The 27654-nt window shown below is 56.7% G+C and overlaps 2 protein-coding genes across 4 annotated transcripts; one reads left to right on the forward strand and one right to left on the reverse strand.

Annotated features, from left to right (window-relative positions):
- Positions 1 to 2014: 2014 nt before the first annotated feature.
- On the forward strand, positions 2015 to 19558 carry mettl25b (methyltransferase like 25B). Of its 3 annotated transcripts, XM_078536680.1 has the most exons (9): positions 2015 to 2165; positions 3504 to 3644; positions 6577 to 6692; positions 7854 to 8073; positions 9574 to 9636; positions 12449 to 12592; positions 14809 to 15410; positions 17524 to 17708; positions 19240 to 19558. In XM_078536680.1, the coding sequence occupies exons 2-9, from the start codon at positions 3534 to 3536 to the stop codon at positions 19365 to 19367; spliced, it is 1569 nt and encodes a 522-aa protein (XP_078392806.1). In that variant the 5' UTR covers positions 2015 to 2165; positions 3504 to 3533; the 3' UTR covers positions 19368 to 19558. The 3 variants fall into 3 exon arrangements, with proteins under 3 accessions (XP_078392806.1, XP_078392805.1, XP_078392807.1); XM_078536679.1 differs by lacking the exon at positions 2015 to 2165 and having other exon boundaries at positions 3072 to 3644; XM_078536681.1 differs by lacking the exon at positions 2015 to 2165 and having other exon boundaries at positions 3533 to 3664.
- A 2098-nt stretch (positions 19559 to 21656) lies between these two features.
- Positions 21657 to 27295, reverse strand: mrpl24 (mitochondrial ribosomal protein L24; the record flags this gene model as incomplete). Its single annotated transcript, XM_078536684.1, has 4 exons — positions 21657 to 21926; positions 24375 to 24505; positions 24635 to 24738; positions 27200 to 27295. Coding segments are annotated over 4 exons (468 nt in total), but the record flags the coding sequence as incomplete, so codon positions are not given.
- Between the last annotated feature and the right edge of the window lie 359 nt (positions 27296 to 27654).

The raw sequence follows: 27654 nt of genomic DNA on the forward strand, positions 1-27654 counted from the left end.
CTGACCCTCCGACAGTGAGGCACTCCCTCAGCACTGACCCTCCGACAGTGAGGCATTCCCTCAGCACTGACCCTCCGACAGTGCAGCACTCCCTCAGTACTGACCCCTCCGACAATGCGGCGCTCCCTCAGTACTGACCACTCCAAGCGTGCGGCACTCCCTCAGTACTGGCCCTCTGACAGTGCAGCGCTCCCTCATCACTGACCCCTCCAACAGTGTGGCACTCCCACATAACTGACCCTCCGACATTATGGCACTCCCTCCGACAGTGCGGCGCTCCCTCAATACTGACCCTCCGACAGTGCAGCGCTCTTTCAGTACTGACCCTCCGACAGTGCAGTGCTCCCTCAGTACTGACCCTCCAACAGTGCAGCGCTCCCTCATCACTGACCCTCCGACTGTATGGCACTCCCTCAGTATTAACCCTCCAACAGTGCGGTGCTCCCTCAGTACTGAGCCTTCTGACAGTGCAGCGCTCCCTCAGCACTGACTCTCCGAATGTGCAGCACTCCCTCAGCACTGACCCTCCAACCGTACAGCACTCTCTCAGTACTGACGCTCCAACAGTGCAGCACTCCCTCAGTACTGAGCCCTCCAACTGGGCAGCACTCCCTCAGCACTGACCCTCCAATCGTACAGCTCTCTCTCAGAACTGACCTTCCAACAGCGCGGCGCTCCCTCAGTACTGAGCCCTCCGACTGTGCAGCACTCCCTCAGCACTGACCCTCCAATCGTACAGCACTCTCTCAGTAATGACCTTCCAACAGCACGGCGCTCCCTCAGTACTGAGCCCTCCGACTGTGCAGCACTCCCTCAGCACTGACCCTCCAATCGTACAGCACTCTCTCAGTAATGACCTTCCAACAGCACGGCGCTCCCTCAGTACTGAGCCCTCCGACTGTGCAGCACTCCCTCAGCACTGACCCTCCAATCGTACAGCACTCTCTCAGTAATGACCTTCCAACAGCACGGCGCTCACTACTGACACTGGGATTGTCAGTGGGATTTTGCGCCAGAGTTCCTGGAGCGAGGCTTGAACTCACAGGATTAGGTCTGAGCTAATGTTCTTCCAAATGACAGATACTAACCCTCTTCATTCACCCGCAAATCCTCCCTAACCCAGTTCCACACCCTACCCCTGGGGTGTTGCCCCTAGTCATGGAACAGCTGTCCAGCACATCTGAGCCAAGTGGCATGTTCAACTGCAGGAGGCATCATGATTTAAGTCCGGTTCTCCCCCTACATTCCCCGCCCCGAAACCTCACATGCCAAGTACCTGAGGCACAGTCACCCCAGCTGTTGCTCAGGAAGCATATTGAATAACGGGAGGCATTGCAGACCTGGTTCCCCTTCACCCACACACCGCTGGAAATGGGCTCCCACACGTCCGAGAAAACAGCCCCTCCTGTAGATATAGGCAGGGCTATTGAACTGTGTAGGGCATTACAGCCAATCCACTGTTAACTGGTGACTGTTACCAAGTGAAGCCTCCCAGTGACTTCCCCAATGTTGGAGGAGGGCTTCAGGTTGGTGGGGGGGGGAATGACTGGACCTTGCGGAGGGCATCACTCCCAGTCCAGATGGCTAAGGTACCTCGTGGGGCATCACACCCAGCCTGCCACCATTGAGAAAGGGTGGGCTACTGGACAGCGGAGGGCACCACGGCCGGTCCAGGTGGCTCTTGCACCAGGTAAGGCATCAGACCCAGCATGCCCAGGGTTGAGCGCAGGGCGGGCTATTGCAGCAGGTGAGGCATCACAGCCAGCTGCCTGGCAGGTGGGGCTGTTGGACTGTAGAGGGCATCACAGTCAGTCCAGGCGGCTAATGAGCCAGGTGGACCACCAATCAGCGAGGGGGTGGGCTGTTGGACTGTGGAAGGCATCACAGGCAGCCTGGGTTGTGGGGTGGCTGTTGGACTGTGGAAGGCATCACAGGCAGCCTGGCCCTGTGTTGATGGGTGGCTGTTGGACTGTGGAAGGCATCACAGGCAGCCTGGCCCTAGGTTGAGGAGTGGCTGTTGAACTGCGGAAGGCCTCAGCCCCCCCGGTGTGTGAGTGAAGGTATTTGAAGCCCAATCCCCGGGTCCCTCTCTCTCTCTCTCTCTCACCCGGGCTCCTGGATCACAAGCCGCCACGAGGCCTCAGGCTCCAGCGATAACTTCCGGGGTCAGCGCCGGGGGCAGGGCGGAGAGGCCACTTCCGGGGTCACGACGGCCGGCGCTGATTGGCGGGTATGCGCGAGGCGGGAGGCGGGACTTCCTCCCGGCGCGGGGCGGAAACCCCGCCTCCTGGAGGGCAGCTCCGGCCAATCAGAGCGCGGGCGGACCCCAGACTCAGGAGCAGCAACCGAGGGTGAGAAACACCGACAGTGCCGCGCTCCCTCAGTACTGACCCTCCGACAGTGCGGCACTCCCTCAGTACTGACCCTCCGACAGTGCGGCGCTCCCTCAGTACTGACCCTCCGACAGGGCGGCGCTCCCTCAGCACTGACCCTCCGACAGTGCGGCACTCCCTCAGCACTGACCCTCCGACAGTGCGGCTCTCCCTCAGTACTGACCCTCCGACAGTGCGGCGCTCCCTCAGTACTGACCCTCCGACAGTGCGGCACTCCCTCTGTACTGACCCTCCGACAGTGCGGCACTCCCTCAGTACTGACCCTCCGACAGTGCGGCGCTCCCTCAGTACTGACCCTCCGACAGTGCGGCACTCCCTCAGTACTGACCCTCCGACAGTGCGGCACTCCCTCAGCACTGACCCTCCGACAGTGCCGCGCTCCCTCAGTACTGACCCTCCGACAGTGCGGCACTCCCTCTGTACTGACCCTCCGACAGTGCGGCCCTCCCTCAGTACTGACCCTCCGACAGTGCGGCACTCCCTCAGTACTGACCCTCCGACAGTGCGGCCCTCCCTCAGTACTGACCCTCCGACAGTGCGGCACTCCCTCTGTACTGACCCTCCGACAGTGCGGCCCTCCCTCAGTACTGACCCTCCGACAGTGCGGCCCTCCCTCAGTACTGACCCTCCGACAGTGCGGCACTCCCTCTGTACTGACCCTCCGACAGTGCGGCGCTCCCTCAGCACTGACCCTCCGACAGTGCGGCGCTCCCTCAGTACTGATCCTCCGACAGTGCGGCACTCCCTCAGTACTGACCCTCCGACAGTGCGGCGCTCCCTCAGTACTGACCCTCCGACAGTGCGGCATTCCCTCAGTACTGCCCCTCCGACAGTGCGGCACTCCCTCAGCACTGACCCTCCGACAGTGCGGCGTTCCCTCAGCACTGACCCTCCGACAGTGCGGCGCTCCCTCAGTACTGACCCTCCGACAGTGCGGCACTCCCTCAGTACTGCCCCTCCGACAGTGCGGCGCTCCCTCAGTACTGACCCTCCGACAGTGCGGCGCTCCCTCAGTACTGACCCTCCGACAGTGCGGCACTCCCTCAGTACTGGCCGTGTTGCTGTGGATTTTCTGATGAGTTGATTTTGTCTCCTCTTTTCTCCCCTCAGTGTTCTCTCTGCCACTGATCGGACTCAGGGATGCCAGTAGGCGAGGCTCAGCAGCGGCTCTTTGAGCAGCAGAAGCAGAGAGCTGTGGACATCGTGCGCCTGCTTTCCACCTATTCACACATGCTGGATACCTACGTGATAGTAAGTTGGCATCAGTTGTGGTGAGTAGTGGAACTTCTCTTAGATTCCGTCGTTGGTCTCTTTGATGCTGCTCCCCTAAGCTTAGTGTGTGGAACAAGGATCGCATTTACATAGCGCCATCAGTGTAGTCAAATGCCGTATGGAGCTTCACAGAAGCATTGTCAAAAATGTGACCCTAAGCCACGCAAGGAGATATATAAGGAAAAGTGACCAACTGCACGGTGTTAAGGGAAGGAGAGGAAGAGGTTGAGGGAGTGAATTCCAGAGCTCAGGGTCCCCCCAGGCAGCTGAAGGCACGGCCTCCAACGGCGGAGCGATGGGAATCGGGGGATGGGCAAGAGGCCGGAATTGGAGGAGTGCAGAGATCTCGGAGGGTTGTAGGGGCTGGAGGAGGTTAAAGAGATAGGGAGGGGTGTAGGGGCTGGAGGAGGTTACAGAGATAGGGAGGGGTGTAGGGGCTGGAGGAGGTTACAGAGATAGGGAGGGGTGTAGGGGCTGGAGGAGGTTACAGAGATAGGGAGGGGTGTAGGGGCTGGAGGAGGTTACAGAGATAGGGAGTGGTGTAGGGGCTGGAGGAGGTTACAGAGATAGGGAGGGGCGTAGAGGCTGGAGGAGGTTACAGAGAAAGGGAGGGGTGTAGGGGCTGGAGGACGTTACAGAGATAGGGAGGGGTGTAGGGGCTGGAGGAGGTTACAGAGATAGGGAGGGGTGTAGGGGCTGGAGGAGGTTACAGAGATAGGGAGGGGTGTGGGGGCTGGAGGAGGTTACAGAGATAGGGAGGAGCGTAGGGGCTGGAGGAGGTTACAGAGATAGGGAGGGGCATAGGAGGTTACAGAGGTAGGGAGGGGCGTAGGGGCTGGAGGAGGTTACAGAGATAGGGAGGGGTGTAGGGGCTGGAGGAGGTTACAGAGATAGGGAGGGGTGTAGGGGCTGGAGGAGGTTACAGAGATAGGGAGGCGTGTAGGTGCTGGAGGAGATTACAGAGATAGGGAGGGGTGTAGGGGCTGGAGGAGGTTACAGAGATAGCGAGGGGTGTAGGGACTGGAGGAGGTTACAGAGATAGGGAGGGGCGTAGGGGCTGGAGGAGGTGACAGAGATAGGGAGGGGTGTAGGGGGCTGGAGGAGTTTATGATGTAGGGATGGAGACATGGAGAGATTTGAATGAGTATTTTCAGTTCTCAGTATCTTGCTGCCGCGGTGCTGAGTGACCGTGCATGAGACATGGGGGAGAAAACTGTCTGGTCCCACACCCCCGCCTGTCCAACCCTCTCAGCCACCTCTCGTCCAGCTCCAGTCCCTCTTGAAGTGATGGATAGAATCAGATTCCACCTCAGCCTGAGACCAAACATTCCACATTCTGACACCTCTCTGACTGAGAAAGAATAGCTCTCGTGTCCCCTCTCGACCTTGTGCTGATGGTTTTCAATCCGTGACTTCTAGTCAAGGACGTCTTTGCCAAAGGGAATCGTCTTATTTTTTACCTGCCCTATCAAAACCTCCCACCATCTTGTTAGCTCACCCCTGAGTTCCAGTCCTACCTTCCCAACCACCTCTGCTTTTGACTGATGATTGGTCACGCTCTCGTAAAACTTCCTCTGCGCCCTCCCCTAAGACCTCCACGTCTTTCCCTAACGTGTGTTCCTCTTTCCCGATTCCTTCACGGGATGTGGGCGTCGCTGGGCGAGGCCCGGCATTTGTTGCCCCTCCCTAATTGCCCCTCTTGAACTTTAGCGGCCTCACTCGGCCATTTCAGAGGGGCAGTTAAGGGTCAACCAGCTGCCCGTGGGTGGGATTTGAACCCCTGTCTCCCAGAGCATTAGCCTGGGCCTCTGGATTACTAGCCCAGTGACAGTACCACTACGTCACCGTCGTGTCCAGAATTGGACACAATACCCCAGCTGAGGCCCTAGTTGGCGCTTTACGAAGTCCACTATGATCGCTTGCCTTTAATGTTCTGTTTCTCTTATTTATTTGGGTCTATAAAACCATGTGCGTTTTTAACCATCTTCTCACCTCGGCTCTCAGGCTTTGGCTGTACGGCCGCCCGGGTCACTCCGAAATGATAACATTCTGTCCCCAATGCCTTAACCCTCTGGAAATCACCCAGTCCCCACTCCACCAGCCCGTCCAAACCCGGTTCATCCCGTATCGCTGTGTCTCGCCCTCTCCCGTTGTCCCGGTGTCTCCAGCCTCTGGAGGCTTCCTGCACCCTTTTCCAGGGTCCCTCTTACCTCATTCCTGAACGGAGGCCGCACGCGGCTCCGGGGTGATGTCAGGAAGCACTCCCCCCCCCCCCCCCCCCCCCACCGCCAACAACCACGGCGGGAATGAAAGCTGGAACTCTCTCCCGCACACCCCCCCACCCCCAAACTCCCTCCACCCACAGGCCGCAGGAAAAGCCATTGAGGCTGGTGTGGAGGTGGGGGGCTGCGATCGGGCCGATTGAATCGCTTGTCAGGACTTGAGGGATGGTTCGACTTATGTTGGGTAAGCGGGTTAAGGGTTACGGAAGCGGGGCGGGCGGGCGGAGTTAAGATACAGATCAGCCCCGCGATCCAGTTGAGCGGTGGAACGATCTCGAGGGGCTGAATGGCCTCCTCCCCTTTTGTGTGTAACACACTTTGGGGTATGGACCAAGAATGTTTCGTTGAAATGAAACAGAGTGTTATTCTATCCTCTCTCCTCGCATCTGTTGATGCATCACAGCTAACTCTATTTCCATATTGTTGTAAAGAGAGGCTTGCTGTTGAAGCTTTTCGTCTTGGACTCATCAGGACAGATGCAAGAATACCAAATTTCAAACAGCAACAATTTATACTGCATGAAAAAAATTGTTGGCAAGTTGGCCCTGATTGGTCAAAGCGTTGCCCTGGAAACTATATTCCTCCTCCTCCTCCTCACCCCGTCTCTTCCTCCCGTCCCGTTTCCTTAGGAATTTTTCAGTGAAAACCTGTGGGAGAAGGTGCCGCGTTCCTGGCGGGCGACACTATCCAACCTGACCACCCCACAGATGTCAACATTGCTGCTGGAACAAGGACCTTGCATGGGGTAAGGAATAGTCTCAGACACGGAGCAAAAGACAACCATGACTTCGATTTATATAGCGCTTTTAACGTAGTAAAAACGTCATGAGGCACTTCAGAGGAGCGTAATCAAAATCTGTTTGCTGCAACGCGCTGTCTAAATAGACTCTGTAGACTGCTACAGCGCGCTGACTAAATAGACTCTGTGGACTGTTTGCTGCAGCGTGCTGACTAAATAGACTCTGTGGACTGTTTGCTGCAGCGCGCTGCCAAAATAGACTCTGTGGACTGTTTACTGCAGCGCGCTGCCTAAATAGACTATGTGGACTGTTTGCTGCAGCGCGCTATCTAAATAGACTCTGTGGACTGTTGGTTGCAGCGCGTTGACTAAATAGACTCTGTGGACTGTTGGTTGCAGCGCGTTGACTAAATAGACTCTGTGGACTGTTGGTTGCAGCGCGCTGACTAAATAGACTCTGTGGACTGTTTACTGCAGCGCGCTGCCTACATAGACTCTGTGCACTCTTTGCTGCAGCGCACTGTCTAAATAGACTCTGTAGACTGTTTGCTGCAGCGCGCTGTCTAAATAGACTCTGGACTGTTTGCTGCAGCGCGCTGCCTAAATAGACTCTGTGGACTGTTTGCTGCAGCGCGCTGTCTAAATAGACTCTGTGGACTGTTGGTTGCAGCGCGCTGACTAAATAGACTCTGTGGACTGTTGGTTGCAGCGCGCTGACTAAATAGACTCTGTGGACTGTTTGCTGCAGCGCGCTGCCTAAATAGACTCTGTGGACTGTTTGCTGTAAATCCCAGCCTGACTCCAACATTGGCTGACACAGTAGTGGGCCCAAAGACCCTCTGCCTATTTATTCACCCAGATGGATAATATCAGACAGCTTCTTCTATCTATCTAAACTTATCCATTTTGGGACAATGGTCATGTCACCTTTGTGACCTATACACCATGTGGAAGACAGTTTTGCCGGCTTATAAACACCCCACCTCAACTGAGTGAGTAAGCTAGTAACTGCCCTTAATTCTTTACAGAAACCGTCCCATTTGGGTGAATCAGGTGAGGTGAGGTAAGGCCCACTCATCGCCAGTGCCTGTCAGAGTGGGAAAGTACCAAGGCAGGAAACCGCTGACCTGTTTTCTCACCGTGTGCTCTCTCTCTCTCTCTTCCCAGGCGGGAGTCGGTGTGGCCACTCTCACTGCTGGCGTACCGGGCGTCCGCACACGCGCTGGCCTTCTCCCGCCAGCCCCGGGGTGGCTCGCCCTCTCCGCCGGGGGCGGGTGGTGGGCCGGAGGAATTCCGGGCCAACGGGAGCCAGAGCTCGAAGCTGAGCCACCACTTCCGGAAGCACGTCAAACCCAAGAAGCAGCACGAAATCCGGAGGCTGGGAGCGGTAATGGTGGGGGGGGGGGGGGGGGGGGTGCGCGGCTGGCAATGTCGGTGCCGAGGGGGGATGCCCCTGTGTCAGCGGAAGGGAGCCGTGTGGTCGGGGAGGGGGGTCCTGTGTGAATAACCGGCAGTGCTCATTATGGACTCTGTGGACTGTTTGCTGCAGCGCGCTGCCTAAATAGACTCTGTGGACTGTTTGCTGCAGCGCGCTGCCTAAATAGACTCTGTGGACTGTTTGCTGCAGCGCGCTGCCTAAATAGACTCTGTGGACTGTTTGCTGCAGCGCGCTGCCTAAATAGACTCTGTGGACTGTTTGCTGTAAATCCCAGCCTGACTCCAACATTGGCTGACACAGTCGTGCCCATAGACCCTCTGCCAAACGTCCACACCGTTGACCTGAAGAGCTCAACTAAGGCGTTGGGCTGCTCCAGGGGGTTCGTAAGAACCGGGAGCAAGAGGAGGCCATTCGGCCCCTCGAGCCTTCACCGCCATTCGTAGCTGATCTTCTAACTCACCTCCACTTTCCCGATGTGCTGTCCTGTTTGCCAAGAGCCAGCCTCATTGGTTTGAGCCATGAGCCATGCGAAAGGAACCCTTGCATTCTATAGCGCCTTTGTCTCGGGGCGATTTACAGCCGGCGAAGTACTCTTGGCAGTGTAGTTGGCCCCTGTTGCAGTGTAGGAAACACGGCAGCCAATTTGCGCACAGCAAGATCCCACAAACGGCAGCGTGGTGATGACCCCAATGCTGTTCATTTTCAGTGACGTTGGTTGAGGGATAAATATTGACACCGGGGGAGAACTCACCCCCGCCACCCCACCCAGGCCGTGGGAATCCTTTACATCTGCCCGAGAGGGCCCTTGGGGCCTGGATCCTACATCTCATCCTGAAAGACAGCACCTCGGACAGTGCAGCACTCCCTCCCAGCTGGCACAGGGAGCGTTGGCCTGGATGACGTGGCTCTGTTTGGATTGGGACCCGATCCAGTGACATCCTTCCTCGAAACAGAGGACCACTGGTGTGCCCCCAGCTGGGGCACTGTGTCCAGTCCTGGGCACCACACTTTAGGAAGGAGGTCGAGGCCTTGGAGAGGCTGCGGGAGGGAGATTTACCCTGAATGGGACCCGGGATGAAGGACTTCAGTCATGTGGAGAGACTGGGAGAAGCTGGGATTGTTCTCCTCAGAGCGGAGAAGGTTAAGGGGGAGATTGAATTGAGGCGTTCGGAATCAGGAAGGGGGTTTGGACAGAGTAAATAAGGAGAAACTGTTTCCACTGGGCAGGAGGGTCGGTAACCAGAGGGACACAGATTGAAGAGAGATGTACGTTTGGAACGTAGTTTGATGACATACAGTGAGGTGGAAAATTTGTATTATTATGGGTTCGGCTGACAGATGTACAGACGGTTACTGGACTAACTGGTGGATGGACAATAGACTGTGAATTATAAGCCGCAGTGAGATGAACAGCAAGTTATTAAAATGTCTCTTTCTGTTCTCCGGCAGATGGTTAAGAAGCTGTGTGAGGCCACCGGCTGTGAGCATGTGGTGGATGTTGGATCGGGACAGGTACAGTAACACACAAACAGACCTCATACGCTCTGGGATTGACCCTGTGTCCGAGACCTGATCCTGAAATGAGCTTCCGGCCTCCTGTCCACACCATCACTGAGACCGCCTATTTTCACCTCCGTAACATTGCCCGGCTTCCCCCGTCTCAGCCCACCTGCTTCAGAAACCTTCAACGAGGTTTCCTTTGTTACCTGTAGACTGGACTGTCCCAGCTGGTTCTCCCACATTCCACCCTCCGGTCACCCAAAACCCTCGCGTGTCACAGACTTTTAGAAAGATGTTTTCCCAGAGTGAAGTGTGTGTGTGTGTGAGAGAGTGTATTTTCTCACCTGTGGAGTGAAAGGTTCAATTTAAAGATAACCCAGCAGAAAGCCTTTGTAACTTTTAAACTAATCTTTACTTCTTTTTTACTCTATTGCTCTGGAAGTTATTTAAGAGAAGTTACCAACACGCTCACATGGACACGCTCGCTCACGCGGACACACACTTGCTCACGCTCCCCCACGCGGGCACACGCTCCCTCACATGGGCACACGCTCCCCCGCGCGGGCACACGCTCCCTCACATGGGCACACGCTCCCCCGCGCGGGCACACGCTCCCTCACATGGGCACACGCTCCCCCACGCGGGCACACGCTCCCTCACATGGGCACACGCTCCCCCGCGCGGGCGTGGGCACTCACGTGGGCACACGCACACCTCACGGGCACACGCATGGGTGCTCACGCGGGCACACGCACACTCTCGTGGGCACGCGCACGGCTCACGCGGGCACACGCACACTCTCGTGGGCATACGCGCACGGCTCACACGGGCACACGCGCACGGCTCACGCGGGCATACGCACGCTCACACACAACAATTAGTTCCAAATTAAGATAAAACAGTTACTCGTAAACGTAATTCTAAATCAGTCCCTATTCCGTGCAAGCCCTGAGCTGTGTTTAGAAGTTGAGGTGTTGTGCTGTGTGAAGTGAAGGTCGAGGTTGCAGAATTGACTGTGCAGCTGCGATGGCTTCCACTGTCGAATTGCCAGAGTTGCTTTACCGGGAGGGCTTAGGTGGAATCCGGCTCACAGGGAGGAGAGAAGGTTCCTTGCTTCTGGTTCTGTCTGTCTCTCTCGCCCTGGGTTGGAGCTCCTTACGGTGGAGCTCCTCGGGAGTGAAGAGGAAGGCGATTGAAATCCACACTTCTGTCTGGTAGCCTGGAGCCATTTTGAGAACAGTCTTTAAACTCGGCCCAAGGGGGTTTTTTATTTTGAATAGGCGACCTTCAGAACAGATTTCCTAAAAATGTATGATATCGCAACTCCGCACCCTAACGCCCTGTCTTAACTTACAGTCATTTCTCGTTCCCTTATCGCTCCCTGACCTGCTTGGCTCCCACTCAAGCAACATCCTGATTTTAAAATTCCCGCCCTTGTTTTCCAATCCCTCCGTGGGCCCCTTCACCCCTCCTCTCCCTGTGTAACCCCCACCAGCCTCCGAGATCTCTGTGGGCGCTCTGATTCTGACAGTCTGTGTCACGGGGGGGAGGTAGGGGCGTACTGCTATTGTCACTGGACTAGTAATCCAGAGACCCGGGGTAATGCCCTGGGGACCAGCAGATGGTGGAGTTTGAATTGAATTAAAAACCTGGAATTAATGATGAAAATTGTCGATTGTCGTTTTAAAAAAAACCCCATCTGGCTCACTGATGCCCTCCAGGGAAGGGAAAGGGGAATCTGCCCTCCTTACCCGGTCTGGCCTACACGTGCCTCGAGATCCACAAGGATGTGGCTGATTCTCAAATGCCCCCTGAACAAGGGCAATTAGGGATGGGCAATAAATGCTGCTGGCCTAGCCAGCGACACCCACCTCCTGTGAACGAATTTTTTTTTTAAAAAGTCCCAATCGCAATGGCTTCAAGCCCCTCTCTTAAAGACACTTCTTAAAACTCTTTAACGTCTTTTAGTGATCTCCCATGAACTCTGCATCAAACTATGTTTCATAACTCTCCTGTGAAGATCCCTGGGACGTTTCATTACATTTAAAGAGCTATACAAAGATAAATATATATTATGTATGTACAAATACATGTCATACATATAAATGTATAGTTCAGTTGTCACGTCAGCATTTTTTCTATGTAAACTGTCACGGCCTAGAAATGGCAGGCACTGGCCACTAATTGCTAGGGCGGGCATGCTTGGTGGGGTGGGCAGTCAAGTCTCAGCTCCTGTGTGACAAGAGGGGGAACATGCGAAACGAGAACAGGGGGAGGCCATTCGGCCCCCTCGAAGCCTGCACTGCCGTTCCACGACATTGCGGGTGACCTTCAACCTCAGCTCCACTTCCCCCGCCCCATCCCTCTGGGCCCGAAAATCTCTCCATCCCGGTCTCGAATCTACTCGACGACCTGAGCATCCGCGGCTCTCTGTGGGGGGTAGAGAATTCCAAGGATCCACCACCCTCCTGAGCGAAGAGATCCCTCCTCATTTGAGACTGGAATGGCCGACCCCTTAACCTGAGACTGTGACCCAGGGTTCCAGATTCTCCAGCCAGACGTTTGGCAAGAGGGGGTGGGGGAACAGCCTTTCAGCGTCTACCCTGTCAAACCCCCTCGGAGTTTTTAAGTGGAAAAATCAGCCTGGGTTTCCATTCCCAGCCCCTGTCCTGCGAGGTCATCCCGAGTCGAATAGCCAGCCATCAATCACTGTCTGAGCTCACACCCAAGCTGTCGAACTCCCAAGAGGAGAGGCAGCGAAGGTGCAGCACTCGGTCTGAGTCGTCACACTCATCCCTGTGTTCCCCCCACCTCCCCCCTCCAGGGCCACCTATCTCGCTACCTTGCCTTCGGACACGGGCTGCATCTTACTGGGGTGGAGGCTGGAGAGGAGCTGGTCGCCATGGCCAGGCGGTTTGACAAAGACCTGCTGCTGAGCCTGAAGAAAGAAGCGGCGAGGAAATCAAAGGTTGGGAAAAGGCTGCATTTTGTGAATGGTGCTGGGAAATGAAGGGGGTGGGAGTGGGGGAGGGAGTGGCCGTGACGGGGAGTTGGGGGGGAATGGCAGTGAGGGGGGAGGGGGTAGGGGAGGGAGTGGCAGTTGTGGGGGGTTGGGGGGGGGGGGGGTGGTAATGGGAGTGAGGGGGGAGGGGGGGAAAGGGAGTGAGGGGGTAGGGGGGGGAATGGGAGTGAGGTGGGGGGAAAGGGAGTGAGGCGGGGTGGGGGTCAGTCTCGCCCACTGGACCCAAACAGTGCAGAAGGAAAAGAGTTAATCAAATGAGCAGCAACACCGGCCAGACGTCGTCTCCCTCCCGGGCCAGACGTCGTCTCCCTACCGAGCTGCCATAGAACTGTATCCCATCTAAAGGGTCTGTTAGGGGTGGGGTGGGCGGATTGCGGAGGTATGGGTGGGGGGGGAGGTATGGGACTGGGTTGGGGGGTATGGAATGGATGGAGTGGGTTGGGCGGGGGGGGGGGTATGGGATTGGGTGGGGGGGGTGGGGGTATGGGATTGGGTGGGGGGTGGGGGTATGGGATTGGGTGGGGGGTGGGGGTATGGGATTGGGTGGCGGGGGGAGTGGGGTATGGGATTGGGTGGGGTGGTGGTATGGGATTGGATGGGGGGTGGGGGTGGGGGTGTGGGGTATGGGATTGAGTGGGGGGGTGGTGGGGGTATGGGACTGGGTGGGGGGGGGTGTGTGGGATGGGCGGAGTGGGGTGGGTGGGGGTATGGGATTGGGTGGCGGGGGTGGGGGTATGGGATTGGGTGGGGGGTGGGGGTATGGGATTGGGTGGGGGGTGGGGGTATGGGATTGGGTGGGGGGTGGGGGTATGGGATTGGGTGGGGGGTGGGGGTATGGGATTGGGTGGCGGGGGGAGTGGGGTATGGGATTGGGTGGGGTGGTGGTATGGGATTGGATGGGGGGTGGGGGTGGGGGTGTGGGGTATGGGATTGAGTGGGGGGGTGGTGGGGGTATGGGATTGGGTGGGGGGGTGGGGGTGTGGGGTATGGGATTGAGTGTGGGGGGGGTGGGGGTATGGGATTGGGTGGGGGTGTGGGGTATGGGATTGAGTGTGGGGGGGGTGGGGGTATGGGATTGGGTGGGGGTGTGGGGTATGGGATTGAGTGGGGGGGGTGTGGGATTGGGTGGGGGTGTGGGGTATGGGATTGGGTGGGGGGGTGGTATGGGATTGGGTGGGGGGGGGGTTATGGGATTGAGTGTGGGGGTGGGGGTATGGGATTGGGTGGGGGTGTGGGGTATGGGATTGGGTGGGGGGGGGTATGGGATTGGGTTGGGGGGTGGGGGTGGGTATGGGATTGGGTGGGGTATGGGATTGGTGGGGGGGGGTATGGGATTGGGTTGGGGGGTGGGGGTGGGTATGGGATTGGGTGGGGTATGGGATTGGTGGGGGGGGGTATGGGATTGGGTGGGGGGTGTGGGGTATGGGATTGGGTGGGGGGTGTGGGGTATGGGATTGAGTGGGGGGGGTGGGGGTATGGGATTGGGTGGGGTGTGGGATTGGGTGGGGGGGGTATGGGAGGGGGTGGGTATGGGATTGGGTGGGGGTGTGGGGATTGGGCTGGGGGGGTATGGGATTGGGTGGGGTGTGGGGTATGGGATTGGGTGGGGGGGTATGGGATTGGGTGGGGGGTGTGGGGTATTGGATTGGGTGGGGGGGGGTATGGGATTGAGTTGGGGGGGGTTGGGGGTATGGGATTGGGTGGGGGGGGTTGGGGGTATGGGATTGGGTGGGGGGTGTGGGGTATGGGATTGGGTGGGGGGTGTGGGGTATGGGATTGGGTGGGGGGTGTGGGGTATGGGATTGGGTGGGGGGTGTGGGGTATGGGATTGGGTGGGGGGGGTATGGGATTGGGTGGGGGTGTATGGGATTGGGTGGGGGTATGGGATTGGGTGGGGGTGGGTATGGGATTGGGTGGGGTGGGGGTATGGGATTGGGTGGGGTGGGGGTATGGGATTGGGTGGGGTGGGGGTATGGGATTGGGTGGGGGGGGTGTATGGGATTGGGTGGGGTGGGGGTATGGGATTGGGTGGGGGGGGTGTATGGGATTGGGTGGGGTGGGGGTATGGGATGGGTGGCGTGGTTTGGGTGGGGTGGGGGGTGTTTCCGTTTGTCGTGTGTATCAGAAACTGGCCGGAGTTTAACCAATGTCTCCGTGTGCAGAGCGACGAGAGGAGCCGAGAGACCCTGGGCTTGGAGCCTGCCCGGATCCCGCTTCCCCACCACCTGCTGGGGTGGGTGGACCCCAGGGCGACGTGGGAGGACTTCCTTCAGCTGCTGGAGTCGGAGGGCAGCCCTGAGGGGGAGGGAGAGGGGGAGAGGGGCCGGTGGAGGGCGGGGCGCCCCTTCGTGCTGACAGGGCTCCACGCCTGCGGAGACCTGGGCCCTGCCACCCTCCGTCAGTTTGCTCACTGTCCCAGCGCGCTGGGCATCACCGCCGTCTCCTGCTGCTACATGAAGACCACCACCACCTCCACCACCGCGGGTGAGCCGGCCTCTCCGCCCGGGGGTGGGGCCTCCGAGGCCGGGTACCCCATGAGCGCCTGGATCCAGGGGCTCCCGGGACACGGGCTGCCCTACAAGCTCCGCGAACTGGCCTGCCACGCCCTCGAGGACTACGCCGCCCGGCTGAGGGAGGGGAGCGCTGGGCTGCAGGTACACTGCTACCGGGCGGTGCTGGAGACCATCATCAGGCAGCTCAAACCCTCGCTTAGGAGGCCGGGGGTCCAAACCTCCAAGAAGACCCACCTGCTCCCCTTCGGAGAGTAAGAAACCTCTTTTTACAAGCAACTCACCCCATTCACAGCGCAGGTTACAGAGATAGGGAGGGGTGTAGGGGCTGGAGGAGGTTACAGAGATAGGGAGGGTTGTAGGGGCTGGAGGAGGTTACAGAGATAGGGAGGGGTGTAGGGGCTGGAGGAGGTTACAGAGATAGGGAGGGGTGTAGGGGCTGGAGGAGGTTACAGAGATAGGGAGGGGTGTAGGGGCTGGAGGAGGTTACAGAGATAGGGAGGGGTGTAGGGGCTGGAGGAGGTTACAGATAGGGAGGGGTGTAGGGGCTGGAGGAGGTTACAGAGATAGGGAGGGGTGTAGGTGCTGGAGGAGGTTACAGAGATAGGGAGGGGTGTAGGGCCTGGAGGAGGTTACAGAGATAGGGAGGGGTGTGGGGGTTGGAGGAGGTTACAGAGATAGGGAGGGGTGTAGGGGCTGGAGGAGGTTACAGAGATAGGGAGGGGTGTAGGGGCTGGAGGAGGTTACAGAGATAGGGAGGGGTGTAGGGGCTGGAGGAGGTTACAGAGATAGGGAGGGGTGTAGGGGCTGGAGGAGGTTACAGAGATAGGGAGGGGTGTAGGGGCTGGAGGAGGTTACAGATAGGGAGGGGTGTAGGGGCTGGAGGAGGTTACAGAGATAGGGGTGTAGGTGCTGGAGGAGGTTACAGAGATAGGGAGGGGTGTAGGGCCTGGAGGAGGTTACAGAGATAGGGAGGGGTGTGGGGGTTGGAGGAGGTTACAGAGATAGGGAGGGGTGTAGGGGCTGGAGGAGGTTACAGAGATAGGGAGGGGTGTAGGGGCTGGAGGAGATTATAGAGATAGGGAGGGGGAAGAGTCCATGGAGGGATTTGAAAACAGAGCAAATATTTTGAAACGGAGGTGTTGTCCGATCAGGAGCCAGTGTAGATCAGCGAGTACAGGGGGAGATGGGGGAACAGGATCTCTGTACAATACAACCTGTTCCGTTAGATATTTGGGAATTATCTTTGACTTCAATGCAGGTTTAAGGAACAGGAAATACATGGACATCTGATTAAGACCTTGTGGGAAAAATTCTCTGTTACTGCAAGAGAATCCAACCATCTCCCCTTGACATTCAATGGCATCGCCATTGCTGAATCCCCCACAATCAACATCCTGGGGGTTACCATTGACCAGAAACTGAACTGGACCAGCCATATAAATACTGTGGCTACAAGAGCAGGTCAGAGGCTGGGAATCCAGCAGCGAGTGACTCACCTCTTGACTCCCCAAAGCCTGTCCACCATCTACAAGGCACAAGTCAGGAGTGGGATGGAATACTCTCCATTTGCCTGGATGAGTGCGGCTCCCACAACACTCAAGAAGCTCAACACCATCCAGGACAAAGCAGCCCCGCTTGATCGGCACCCCATCCACAAACATCCACTCCCTCCACCATCGACGCACAGTAGCAGCAGTGTGTGTACCATCTACAAGATGCACTGCAGCAACTCACCAAGGCTCCTTCGACAGCACCTTCCAAACCCACGACCACTACCAACGAGTAGGACAAGGGCAGCAGACACATGGGGAACACCATCACCTGGAAGTTCCCCTCCGAGCCACTCGCCATCCTGACTTGGGAAATATATCGGCCATTCCTTCACTGTCGCTGGGTCAAAATCCTGGAACTCCCTCCCTAACAGCACGGCGGGTGTACCCACACCACAGGGACTGCAGCGGCTCAATGAGATCCCCTCTTAGAGGAGTTTTGCATGGTGTAGGTGGGTGGGGGTGAGGCAGTTGGTAAAATCGAATACTGTTACTGATTCTCTCTAGCAGAGTTCCATCGTCCATCCTTAACCTGGGCTGAATCAGTGGGTAGGACAGCAGTTACAAGTGCTTTCGGATGTCGCTGCCTTGGAAGGGAAGGTGGGGCAGTGACGGGCGAGGGCTAGGGAATCTCTTGGGGCCAAGCATGCCTGTTGAGGGCAGGCCAGGCTGGGGTTTCCCCCCCTCCCCCTCCACCAAGGGGCACCAGCAGCCGCCTCGAGGAGACAGGGAATCTGAGAGTGTACAGGTTAACCCTCCCCCCACCCCCCCCACCCCCAGCCCGCCACAACTGATTCTGACTTTCTCTCCTCAGCTATGCCCGCGCTGCTCTGCAGAAGCTGGGTCTGGACCCTGGAGACCAGTGGGATGCCAGTCAGGTGCAGTCACTGCTGGCGCAAGAGAGGACGGTGGTGGCCTACTTCTGCCTGAACCTGCTGCTGGCCCCGGTGATCGAGACCCTCATCCTCCTGGATCGGGTCCTCTACCTGAAGGAGCAAAGTGAGAAGCAAAGGGAGATTGGGGGATTGGAGGAGGGGGCGTAGGGGATGGGGGAATTGGAGGAGGGGGCGTAGGGGATGGGGGAATTGGAGGAGGGGGCGTAGGGGATGGGGGAATTGGAGGAGGGGGGGTGGGGGGAATTGGAGGAGGGGGGGTGGGGGGGAATTGGAGGAGGGGGGGTGGGGGGGAATTGGGGGTGGGGGGAATTGGAGGAGGGGGGGTGGGGGGAATTGGAGGAGGGGGGGTGGGGGGAATTGGAGGAGGGGGGGTGGGGGGAATTGGAGGAGGGGGGGTGGGGGGAATTGGAGGAGGGGGGGTGGGGGGAATTGGAGGAGGGGGGGTGGGGGGAATTGGAGGAGGGGGGGTGGGGGGAATTGGAGGAGGGGGGGTGGGGGGAATTGGAGGAGGGGGGGTGGGGGATGGGGGGAATTGAAGGAGGGGGGGTGGGGGGAATTGGAGGAGGGGGGCGTAGGGGATGGGGGGAATTGGAGGAATGGGCGTAGAGGAAGAGGGGGAGTGTAGGGGATGGGTGGAATTGGAGGATGTGGGGATGCGTAGTGGGTGGGGGTCAATCAGAGTGGGGGGGCGCGTGGGACACAGGTAAATCAGCTCTTCTCTCTGCCTGAGGGGTGACCTAATAGCCACCATCAAAATTAAGGCTCGAGGGGCTAAATGGCCTCCTCCTGTTCCTGTGTAGCAGACTCGAGGGGCTGAATGGCCTTCTCCTGTTCCTGTGTAACAGACTCGAGGGGCTGAATGGCCTCCTCCTGTTCCTGTGTAACAGACTCGAGGGGCTGAATGGCCTCCTCCTGTTCCTGTGTAATAAGCTCAAGGGGCTGAATGGCCTCTTCCTGTCCCTGTGTAACAGGCTCGAGGGCCGAATGACCTCCTCCTGTCCCCGTGTAACAGGCTCGAGGGACTGAATGGCCTCCTCCTGTTCCTGTGTAACAGGCTCGAGGGGCTGAATGGCCTCCTCCTGTTCCTGTGTAACAGGCTCGAGGGCCGAATGACCTCCTCCTGTCCCCGTGTAACAGGCTCGAGGGCCGAATGACCTCCTCCTGTCCCCGTGTAACAGGCTCGAGGGCCGAATGGCCTCCTCCTGTTCCTGTGTAACAGGCTCGAGGAGGGGCTGGAACAGGAGGAGGCCATTCAGCCCCTCAAGCTTGTCCCGCTATTCAATCAGATCTCGGCAGATGTGCATCTTAACTCCAGGTCCCTTTTCTTGGTTCTGTAACCTTTCATCCCCTTAACCAGCAAAATCCTATCCATCTCCATCTTGCCATTTCCAGTTGAGCCTCGCAGTGCCCCCAACTTCAACAGCGTCTTTGTGGGGAGAGAGTTCGATTTCCTCGCCCCTTTGCCTGGTGCTTCCTGACATCACCCCTGAACGGCCTGGCTCTCATTTTAAGATTCTGTCCCTTGTCCAGGACCACCCCCCCTCCCCCAACCAGAGGGTCTGGTTCCTCTCTCTCTCCCCCACACACAGCTCCGTTGAATCTGTTAATCGCCTGTCTTTCAATCCTCGTTGCAGGCTATCAGTGCGAGTTGATCCCACTGTTCGACCCCACGTTCTCCCCCAGGAACTTTGTGCTGGTGGCGGCCAAGGTGGGGGTTCGAGTCAGCGACCTCCTCTGCCCGGAAGAGGGCCGTGCGGTTTGATCCACCCCCCAGGGGAAGGGGGGTGCGAAGACACCCACCCCCGTGTGTCGGACCAAGCTCCCATCTCAGTCGGCCGCCAACGAGAACGATCCCGCACTCTGAAACTTCAACCGATCTGTAATCCTCGCTGCCTGGCAGTGGATGGTTTCTGTGGACCTGCTCTCTCTCCCTCTGTCTGTCTGTCTGTCTGCAAAAGCAAAAAATCTACAATGAAATCACTGAGCAACTTCCTTCGACGCTGTTTAGAATCGGGTTACGCTCAACACTCCTGCTTCCAGAGCTCGGAGTTAGTTTGAGGCGTCTGTGTGTGTGTGTGCGCACGTGTGCCTGTCTACAGAGTGCAGGCATGAACTCGATGGGCTGAATGGCCTCCTTCTGTATGTCATAATGACTCTATAACTTTACACAGAGAGAGAGAGAGACAAGTGGGAACATTTTCTACCTGTTGAGAGACTCCAAGCTTGTGAGGCAAACAAAGGGATTTGAGACTCCGGTTACTGTTGGTGATCCGTCGGTCTCGGGAGAGGATGGACTATGCCCGGGGTGTACGTGCGTCACTTCTGGATCGAACTGCGTGCGTTGTGAGTGCAGAGGCTGATTCGTGAGTACCACAGCGGGGCACAGATCAACAGTGTTGTCCCGAGTTCGACTCTGATCTTTCACCGGGCTTTCTTTTCTGCTATTTGGTCATTGATTTTCCCCCTGCCTTTTCCACTCTGTTCCCCCTGTCTCCGGACGTTCCCCCTGCCTTTTCCACACCGTTCCCCCCCCATTTCCGGACACTCCCCCTGCCTTTTCCACACCGTTCCCCCCATCTCTGGACACTCCCCCTGCCTTTTCCACACCATTCCCCCCCCCGTCTCCGGACACTCCCCCTGCCTTTTCCACACCGTTCCCCCCGTCTCCGGACGTTCCCCCTGCCTTTTCCACACCGTTCCCCCCCCATTTCCGGACACTCCCCCTGCCTTTTCCACACCGTTCCCCCCGTCTCTGGACACTCCCCCTGCCTTTTCCACACCATTCCCCCCCCGTCTCCGGACACTTCCCCTGCCTTTTCCACACCGTTCCCCCCGTCTCCGGACGTTCCCCCTGCCTTTTCCACACCGTTCCCCCCGTCTCCGGACGTTCCCCCCGTCTCTGGACACTCCCCCTGCCTTTTCCACACCGTTCCCCCCCCATCTCCGGACACTCCCCCTGCCTTTTCCACACCGTTCCCCCCATCTCCGGACGTTTCCCCTGCGTTTTCCGCTCCGTTCCCCCCCATCTCCGGACGTTCCCCCTGCCTTTTCCACTCTGATCCCCCCCCATCTCTGGACGTTCCCCCTGCCTTTTCCACTCCGTTCCCCCCCAATCTCCGGACGTTCCCTCTGCCTTTTCCACTCTGTTCCCCCCACCCGGTCTCCAGACGCTCTGGTCAGCAGCGCAAAGTCTCGCTCGCGTTGGAGAGGGTGGGGTATGGGTGGGGACTGACCAGTTGGTCTCCTTCCCATAGCCAGCTCACACAGAGATGTCTTTGGGGATGCGGCCAGAACCAGACCCATTTCGCTCGCTGCACAGCTCACTAAAGACTGGTGAGCTGGTGTATGAAGCATGTTCGGAAGGCTCATTTGAGTGGGACTGGACTAGTGATAAGACGCCCAGACTGATGATCCAGCGACGCAAGCTTATATCCCACAACAGCTGCTGGGAGAATTTAAATTCAATTAATAAAGTAAGTCTAGAATGAAAAGCGAGTCTCAGTGATGGTGACCATGAAACTATCATCGATTGTTGTAAAAACCCATCTGGTTCACTAATGTCCCTTTAGGGAAGGAAATCTGCCGTCCTTACCCGGTCCGGCCTACATGTGACTCCAGACCCAGGTGGTCGACTCTTAACTACCCCTCTGAAATGACCGAGCAAGACCACTCAGTTCAAGGGGGCAATTAGGGATGGGCAGCAAATGCTGGCCTTGCCAGCGACGCCCACATCCGATGATGGAATTAAGAATAAACTACGCCCAGCGGTCCGAGGGCAGGTTGCACAGGTGAGACTTGTATTCCTGGGAGTTTTGAGAGAGCAGCGTAACGTTCAGAGACAGCTCTGGCCCTTGCACTGCCAACGCACGGGCACCAGCCCGATCTCGGGAGTGCATCCCTGATCCCGCCTGGCAGAGAGATCTCAGCTCCATAAAAAGACAGGACCGGAGCAAACTGGAAGGAAGCCGGACAGAACGACCCTGTCCTCCCGTCAGTCACAAGGCAACACCTACACACCCAACAACCAGGGACAGACCTCGATCTTTTCTTTAAAAAAAAACTTTAATTATGTTGTGTTAAATATGGTGAGCAACACATTCCAGGGTCTGTTACAAGCCATCACTGTGTCTACTCTTCAGCCCAGCAGGTTAATCTCTCCCTCCTGGCTTGGGTTATTTACGTGTTCAGTACCAGTATGACCTCCGAGGAAGGCAGTTTTCATTTATGCCCATTTTCTCCATCACTTCTTCCTCAAATGTCTTCAGAGCCGGTGTGTACGAGTTCTCCAGAGCATCCTCAACACTGGTGTCCTTCGGCCCATCTGAGCACAACCACAGCGGGGGAGTTAGCATCAATCAGACAACTACTTTCCTGATGTGCAGGATTAGGAGCTTTGTCCCATTTCTCAGCACCGAGTTCAGAGGTTACTTACAGAGTAAAGCTCCCTCTACATTGTCCCCATCAAACACTCCCAGGGCAGGTACAGCACGGGGTTAGATAGAGTAAAGCTCCCTCTACCACTGTCCCCATCAAACATTCCCAGGACAGGTACAGCACGGGGTTAGATACAGAGTAAAGCTCCCTCTACACTGTCCCCATCAAACATTCCCCAGGACAGGTACAGCACGGGGTTAGATACAGAGTAAAGCTGCCTCTACACTGTCCCCATCAAACATTCCCCAGGACAGGTACAGCACGGGGTTAGATACAGAGTAAAGCTCCCTCTACACTGTCCCCATCAAACACTCCCAGGACAGGTACAGCACGGGGTTAGATACAGAGTAAAGCTCCCTCTACACTGTCCCCATCAAACACTCCCAGGACAGGTACAGCACGGGGTTAGATACAGAGTAAAGCTCCCTCTACATTGTCCCCATCAAACACTCCCCAGGACAGGTACAGCACGGGGTTAGATACAGAGTAAAGCTCCCTCTACACTGTCCCCATCAAACATTCCCCAGGACAGGTACAGCACGGGGTTAGATACAGAGTAAAGCTCCCTCTACACTGTCCCCATCAAACATTCCCCAGGGCAGGTACAGCATGGGGTTAGATACAGAGTAAAGCTCCCTCTACACTGTCCCCATCAAACACTCCCAGGACAGGTACAGCACGGGGTTAGATACAGAGTAAAGCTCCCTCTACACTGTCCCCATCAAACACTCCCAGGACAGGTACAGCACGGGGTTAGATACAGAGTAAAGCTCCCTCTAAACTGTCCCCATCAAACACTCCCAGGACAGGTACAGCACGGGGTTAGATACAGAGTAAAGCTCCCTCTACACTGTCCCCATCAAACACTCCCAGGACAGGTACAGCACGGGGTTAGATACAGAGTAAAGCTCCCTCTACATTGTCCCCATCAAACACTCCCCAGGACAGGTACAGCACGGGGTTAGATACAGAGTAAAGCTCCCTCTACACTGTCCCCATCAAACATTCCCCAGGACAGGTACAGCACGGGGTTAGATACAGAGTAAAGCTCCCTCTACACTGTCCCCATCAAACATTCCCCAGGGCAGGTACAGCATGGGGTTAGATACAGAGTAAAGCTCCCTCTACACTGTCCCCATCAAACACTCCCAGGACAGGTACAGCACGGGGTTAGATACAGAGTAAAGCTCCCTCTACACTGTCCCCATCAAACACTCCCAGGACAGGTACAGCACGGGGTTAGATACAGAGTAAAGCTCCCTCTAAACTGTCCCCATCAAACACTCCCAGGACAGGTACAGCACGGGGTTAGATACAGAGTAAAGCTCCCTCTACACTGTCCCCATCAAACACTCCCAGGACAGGTACAGCACGGGGATAGATACAGAGTTATGCTCCCTCTACACCGTCCCAATCAAACACTCCCAGGACAGGAACAGCACGGGGTTAGATACAGAGTTATGCTCCCTCTACACCGTCCCAATCAAACACTCCCAGAACAGGTACAGCACGGGGTTAGATACAGAGTAAAGCTGCCTCTACACCGTCCCCATCAAACACTCCCAGGACAGGTACAGCACGGGGTTAGATACAGAGTAAAGCTCCCTCTACACTGTCTCCATCAAACACTCCCAGGACAGGTACAGCACGGGGTTAGATACAGAGTAAAGCTCCCTCTACACCGTCCCCATCAAACACTCCCAGTACAGGTACAGCACGGGGTTAGACACAGAGTAAAGCTCCCTCTACACTATCCCCATCAAACACTCCCAGGACAGGTACAGCACGGGGTTAGATACAGAGTAAAGCTCCCTCTACACTGTCCCCATCAAACACTCCCAGGACAGGTACAGCACAGGGTTAGATACAGAGTAAAGCTCCCTCTACACTGTCCTCATCAAACACTCCCAGGACAGGTACAGCACGGGGTTAGATACAGAGTAAAGCTCCCTCTACACTGCCTCAAACCTGAGAACAGGTTTCAAATCTGCAGAAATATTCACTGTTCTGATGCAGGTCACTGCAGCCTCCTCTCACCCGTCTGCTTGCTTATCTGTACTGGCTCCCTGCAAAGTGTCTAGGGACATTTAACTACGTTAAAAAGGTGCTATATAAATGCCCAGTGACTGCAGCCCAGGCTGGTGAGCCCTTGGGGACTCTGGTCTGGTGTTGCTCAGGAACTGCACCACGAATCTCTGGCTTCTTTCGACCGGAGCTAACGGGATTGGCGGGCGGTTCGGTCATCTCAGCCTGATGAAGAGGGGGGTGCTGGCGGGAGCAGGTTATATAACGGAGGGAGGACGTGACTGAGCAGAGAGAAGTGGCAGTAACTTACCTTTCCACTGTTCTGGGACGATCCCGTCTCTCCTCTGGAACACGGGCTTGGGGATGATCCGACCCGTGCGAGTGGACACTCGGACTTTCTCTCCCTCTTCTGTGTATCGCCAATCCACTGCCGTCGGTTTCCTGTGCAGCGAGAGAGAGGGGGTGAAGGTTGGGGAGTGGGTGTGACAGTCATTTACGCCGGACACTAACTGAGGTTGCCGGGATCGAGAGCTGGTGGTGACACAGCCTGCTCAGCTGGCATGGACTTACCGGTCGCTGGGGTCCACCAGTGCCACGTTGCAGAGCAGCAGCGGTGCCTCGCTGGTGATGTAGGTCCCTCTGTGCTCTCCCACCTTGCCAATGTAACGGTAATGCTGCGAAGGAACGGGGGAGAGGGTTAGTAACAGAGCAGAACCGTTCAGATCCCCCCCACCCACAGACAGGAGAACACTGCTGTCCCTGACACCACCCAATCACCCTACCTGTGCCCAATTCCAGGTACACAGCATGCTGCTAATGTAAGAATGGCCACTTTTATCAGTCAGGAACGGAGTAAACTTCCTCCTCTGATAACAACAGGAATCTTTACTCTGTCAGTGCGGCGCTCCCTCAGCGCTCACCCTCCAACAGCACGGCGCTGGCCCTCCGGCAGCGCGGCGCTCCCTCGGCGCTGGCCCTCCGGCAGCGCGGCGCTCCCTCGGCGCTGGCCCTCCGGCAGCGCGGCGCTCCCTCGGCGCTGGCCCTCCGGCAGCGCGGCGCTCCCTCGGCGCTGGCCCTCCGGCAGCGCGGCGCTCCCTCGGCGCTGGCCCTCCGGCAGCGCGGCGCTCCCTCGGCGCTGGCCCTCCGGCAGCGCGGCGCTCCCTCGGCGCTGGCCCTCCGGCAGCGCGGCGCTCCCTCGGCGCTGGCCCTCCGGCAGCGCGGCGCTCCCTCGGCGCTGGCCCTCCGGCAGCGCGGCGCTCCCTCGGCGCTGGCCCTCCGGCAGCGCGGCGCTCCATCACTGAGGGAGTGTCAGTTTGATTTCATGCACAAGTCTTGTTATCACCTAGTTGGGTGGAGTGCACTGTCTGTCTCTAGTTCCACTACGCCACGGGTCACAATATATATTTAAATGATTTCTCCAGCTAGCTTTACTGCCAAATGTGTACTTTACCCACGAGTTTCAAAATGACCACTCGGTGCCCAGGTTTCTTCAATAAACAACAAAATTATTAGTTTATTATAAAGTCAGACTGAGTTGAAGGCAAAGCTTATTAACCTACAGTATGAAATATGAAAGTATAGTAATGACTCTAAACACCCTGACGCTCTCCCTCACACACACACATATAAAATAAAACGAGGGGAATTGTGTCTCAAGGATATAAGTCAGTGGTTCAAGGGTAAAGGACAGATGGTGGACTCCTGGAAACGGCCTCCGGGTTATGTGGTTGGTCCCTCAGCGCTGGTCTGGGAAACAGTCGCTGACTCCCTGCACTACTTTTCAGACGGACTCGAGGAAGACTTGCAGTCAGTCGATTTCAGAACTTAGAGCGACTTTGGAGCAACTTCCATTCACTGTTTGCTTTGGGACTGGGTCTGGAGCTTCAGGAGCTGCCGTCTTCTTTACTCAAGCAGTTGGTCCTTCTCGTTTTCTCCCCAAAAGCAAAACCAGCTTTTTAAGAAACCCCGTTTTCCAGGCCTGGTTGTTTCAAAGCCATTAACCACCTTTTGTAAACTGTCCACCGGGGACAAGAGGTTTCCAGCTTCCCTAAAACTGCTTAATTACCTTTTCTTGTAAAACGCTGTCTTTTCCAGGAACAGAACCAGAGTCCTTGCGTTGACCCTTCAAGGGACAGTATCTTTTAAAAAGCACAAACTCTTCCCGAATGTTTAGTCCTTGAAGATGAACTGTTCTCCGTGATTCAAACGTTTGCTACAGTCTCTGGAGAGGGAACCTGAACCCACGGCCTTCTGAGTCAGGAGTGAGAGAGCTGTCCAGCATAGACAGGGCCAAGACACGAATGACATGAAGTACGAGGACACAGTGGGATCCCGCACCGCAACAGATGTGCAGATACCAGCCTCGGCAGCTACGCAAATCCCCGAGTGTGTGAATCGCAAAGTAACGGAGCTGGTCCACCTTCTGACTCAGGGCTGCCCACCCAGAACAATTAACCACGTCACCCCGCACCCCCACCTCCCAATTTCAGAGCCTGCCCAGCCTGCTGTGTGCACTCAGCATCCGCCCCCTCTCTCTCTCCCTCTACTCCACGCCCGGAGTATTGTGTGCAGTTTTGGTCTCCCTACCCAAGAAAGGGTATATTTGTCATAGAGGGAGTGCAGAGGAGGTTCACTAGGCTGATACCGGGGATGGCAGGAGTGTCGTATGAGGAGGGATTGGTTCGACTGGGCCTGTCTTCACTAGAGTTTAGAAGAATGAGAGGGGATCTGATTGAAACATATAAAATTCTAACAGGGCTAGACGGACTAGATGCAGGGAGGATGTTTCCCCTGGTTGGGGAGTCTAGAACCAGGGGCCACAGTCTCAGGATACGAGGTAGGCCATTTAAGACTGAGATGAGGTTTCGTCACTCTGAGGGTAGTCAATCTGAGGAATTCTCTACCACAGAGGGCTGTTGAGGCCGGGTCACTGAGTATATTCAAGAAAGAAATTGATCATTTTTTTGGATATCAGGGGCATCAAGGGGTATGGGGAGAAAGCGGGAACATGGTGTTGAGATAGAGAATTAGCCATGATCATACTGAATGGCAAAGCAGGCTCGAAGGGCCGAATGGCCTCCTCCGGCTCCTAGTTTCTATATCCGACCTCGCTTCGGGTGTCTTTTACTCACTTACCGTGTTGAGTCCCTCCAGGATCACCCAGTTCCGAGCTCGAATCACCTGGGTGACTTGCCCCTGCTTGCCGGTGTCTTTCCCCTTCAGAACCTCCACCTAGTCCAGACGGGCAGAGAACACAGGTCACCGGGGTAGTCGAGGTCCCTCCCCACCCCCACCCACAGGACGTCAGCCCAGCTCTTCACCCTTGGGTCCCTGAGGCCGTCCTGCCCAAGGGAGACAGGGCAGAGTCAGGAAGGGAAGGGGCTTACTGAGGACCACTCACAGCATGACAGTAAATTATGCACAGATGTGTTAGAATCTTACAGCATGGAAGGAGTCCATTCGGCCCATCATGCCTGTCCCAGCTCCTTTAAAGAGCTATCCAGTTTGCCGCACTCTATGATAATTCCCCAAATTAATCCTCTTCGATTCCCAGATCCTAATGCCTTTTGAAAGTTCCTATCGCTTCCACC

Source organism: Cetorhinus maximus, unplaced genomic scaffold (genome assembly GCF_964194155.1).
Source record: "Cetorhinus maximus unplaced genomic scaffold, sCetMax3.hap1.1 HAP1_SCAFFOLD_1417, whole genome shotgun sequence".
Taxonomy (NCBI): domain Eukaryota; kingdom Metazoa; phylum Chordata; class Chondrichthyes; order Lamniformes; family Cetorhinidae; genus Cetorhinus; species Cetorhinus maximus.

What these genes read in the sequence shown, in the direction of transcription:
- mettl25b (XM_078536680.1), top strand. Translation starts at nt 3,534, where the DNA reads ATGCCAGTAGGCGAGGCTCAGCAGCGGCTCTTTGAGCAGCAGAAGCAG. An exon ending in AAATCCGGAGGCTGGGAGCG is followed by an intron (nt 8,074 to 9,573) that starts GTAATGGTGGGG and finishes GTTCTCCGGCAG; the next exon opens with ATGGTTAAGAAGCTGTGTGA. An exon ending in AAGCGGCGAGGAAATCAAAG is followed by an intron (nt 12,593 to 14,808) that starts GTTGGGAAAAGG and finishes CTCCGTGTGCAG; the next exon opens with AGCGACGAGAGGAGCCGAGA.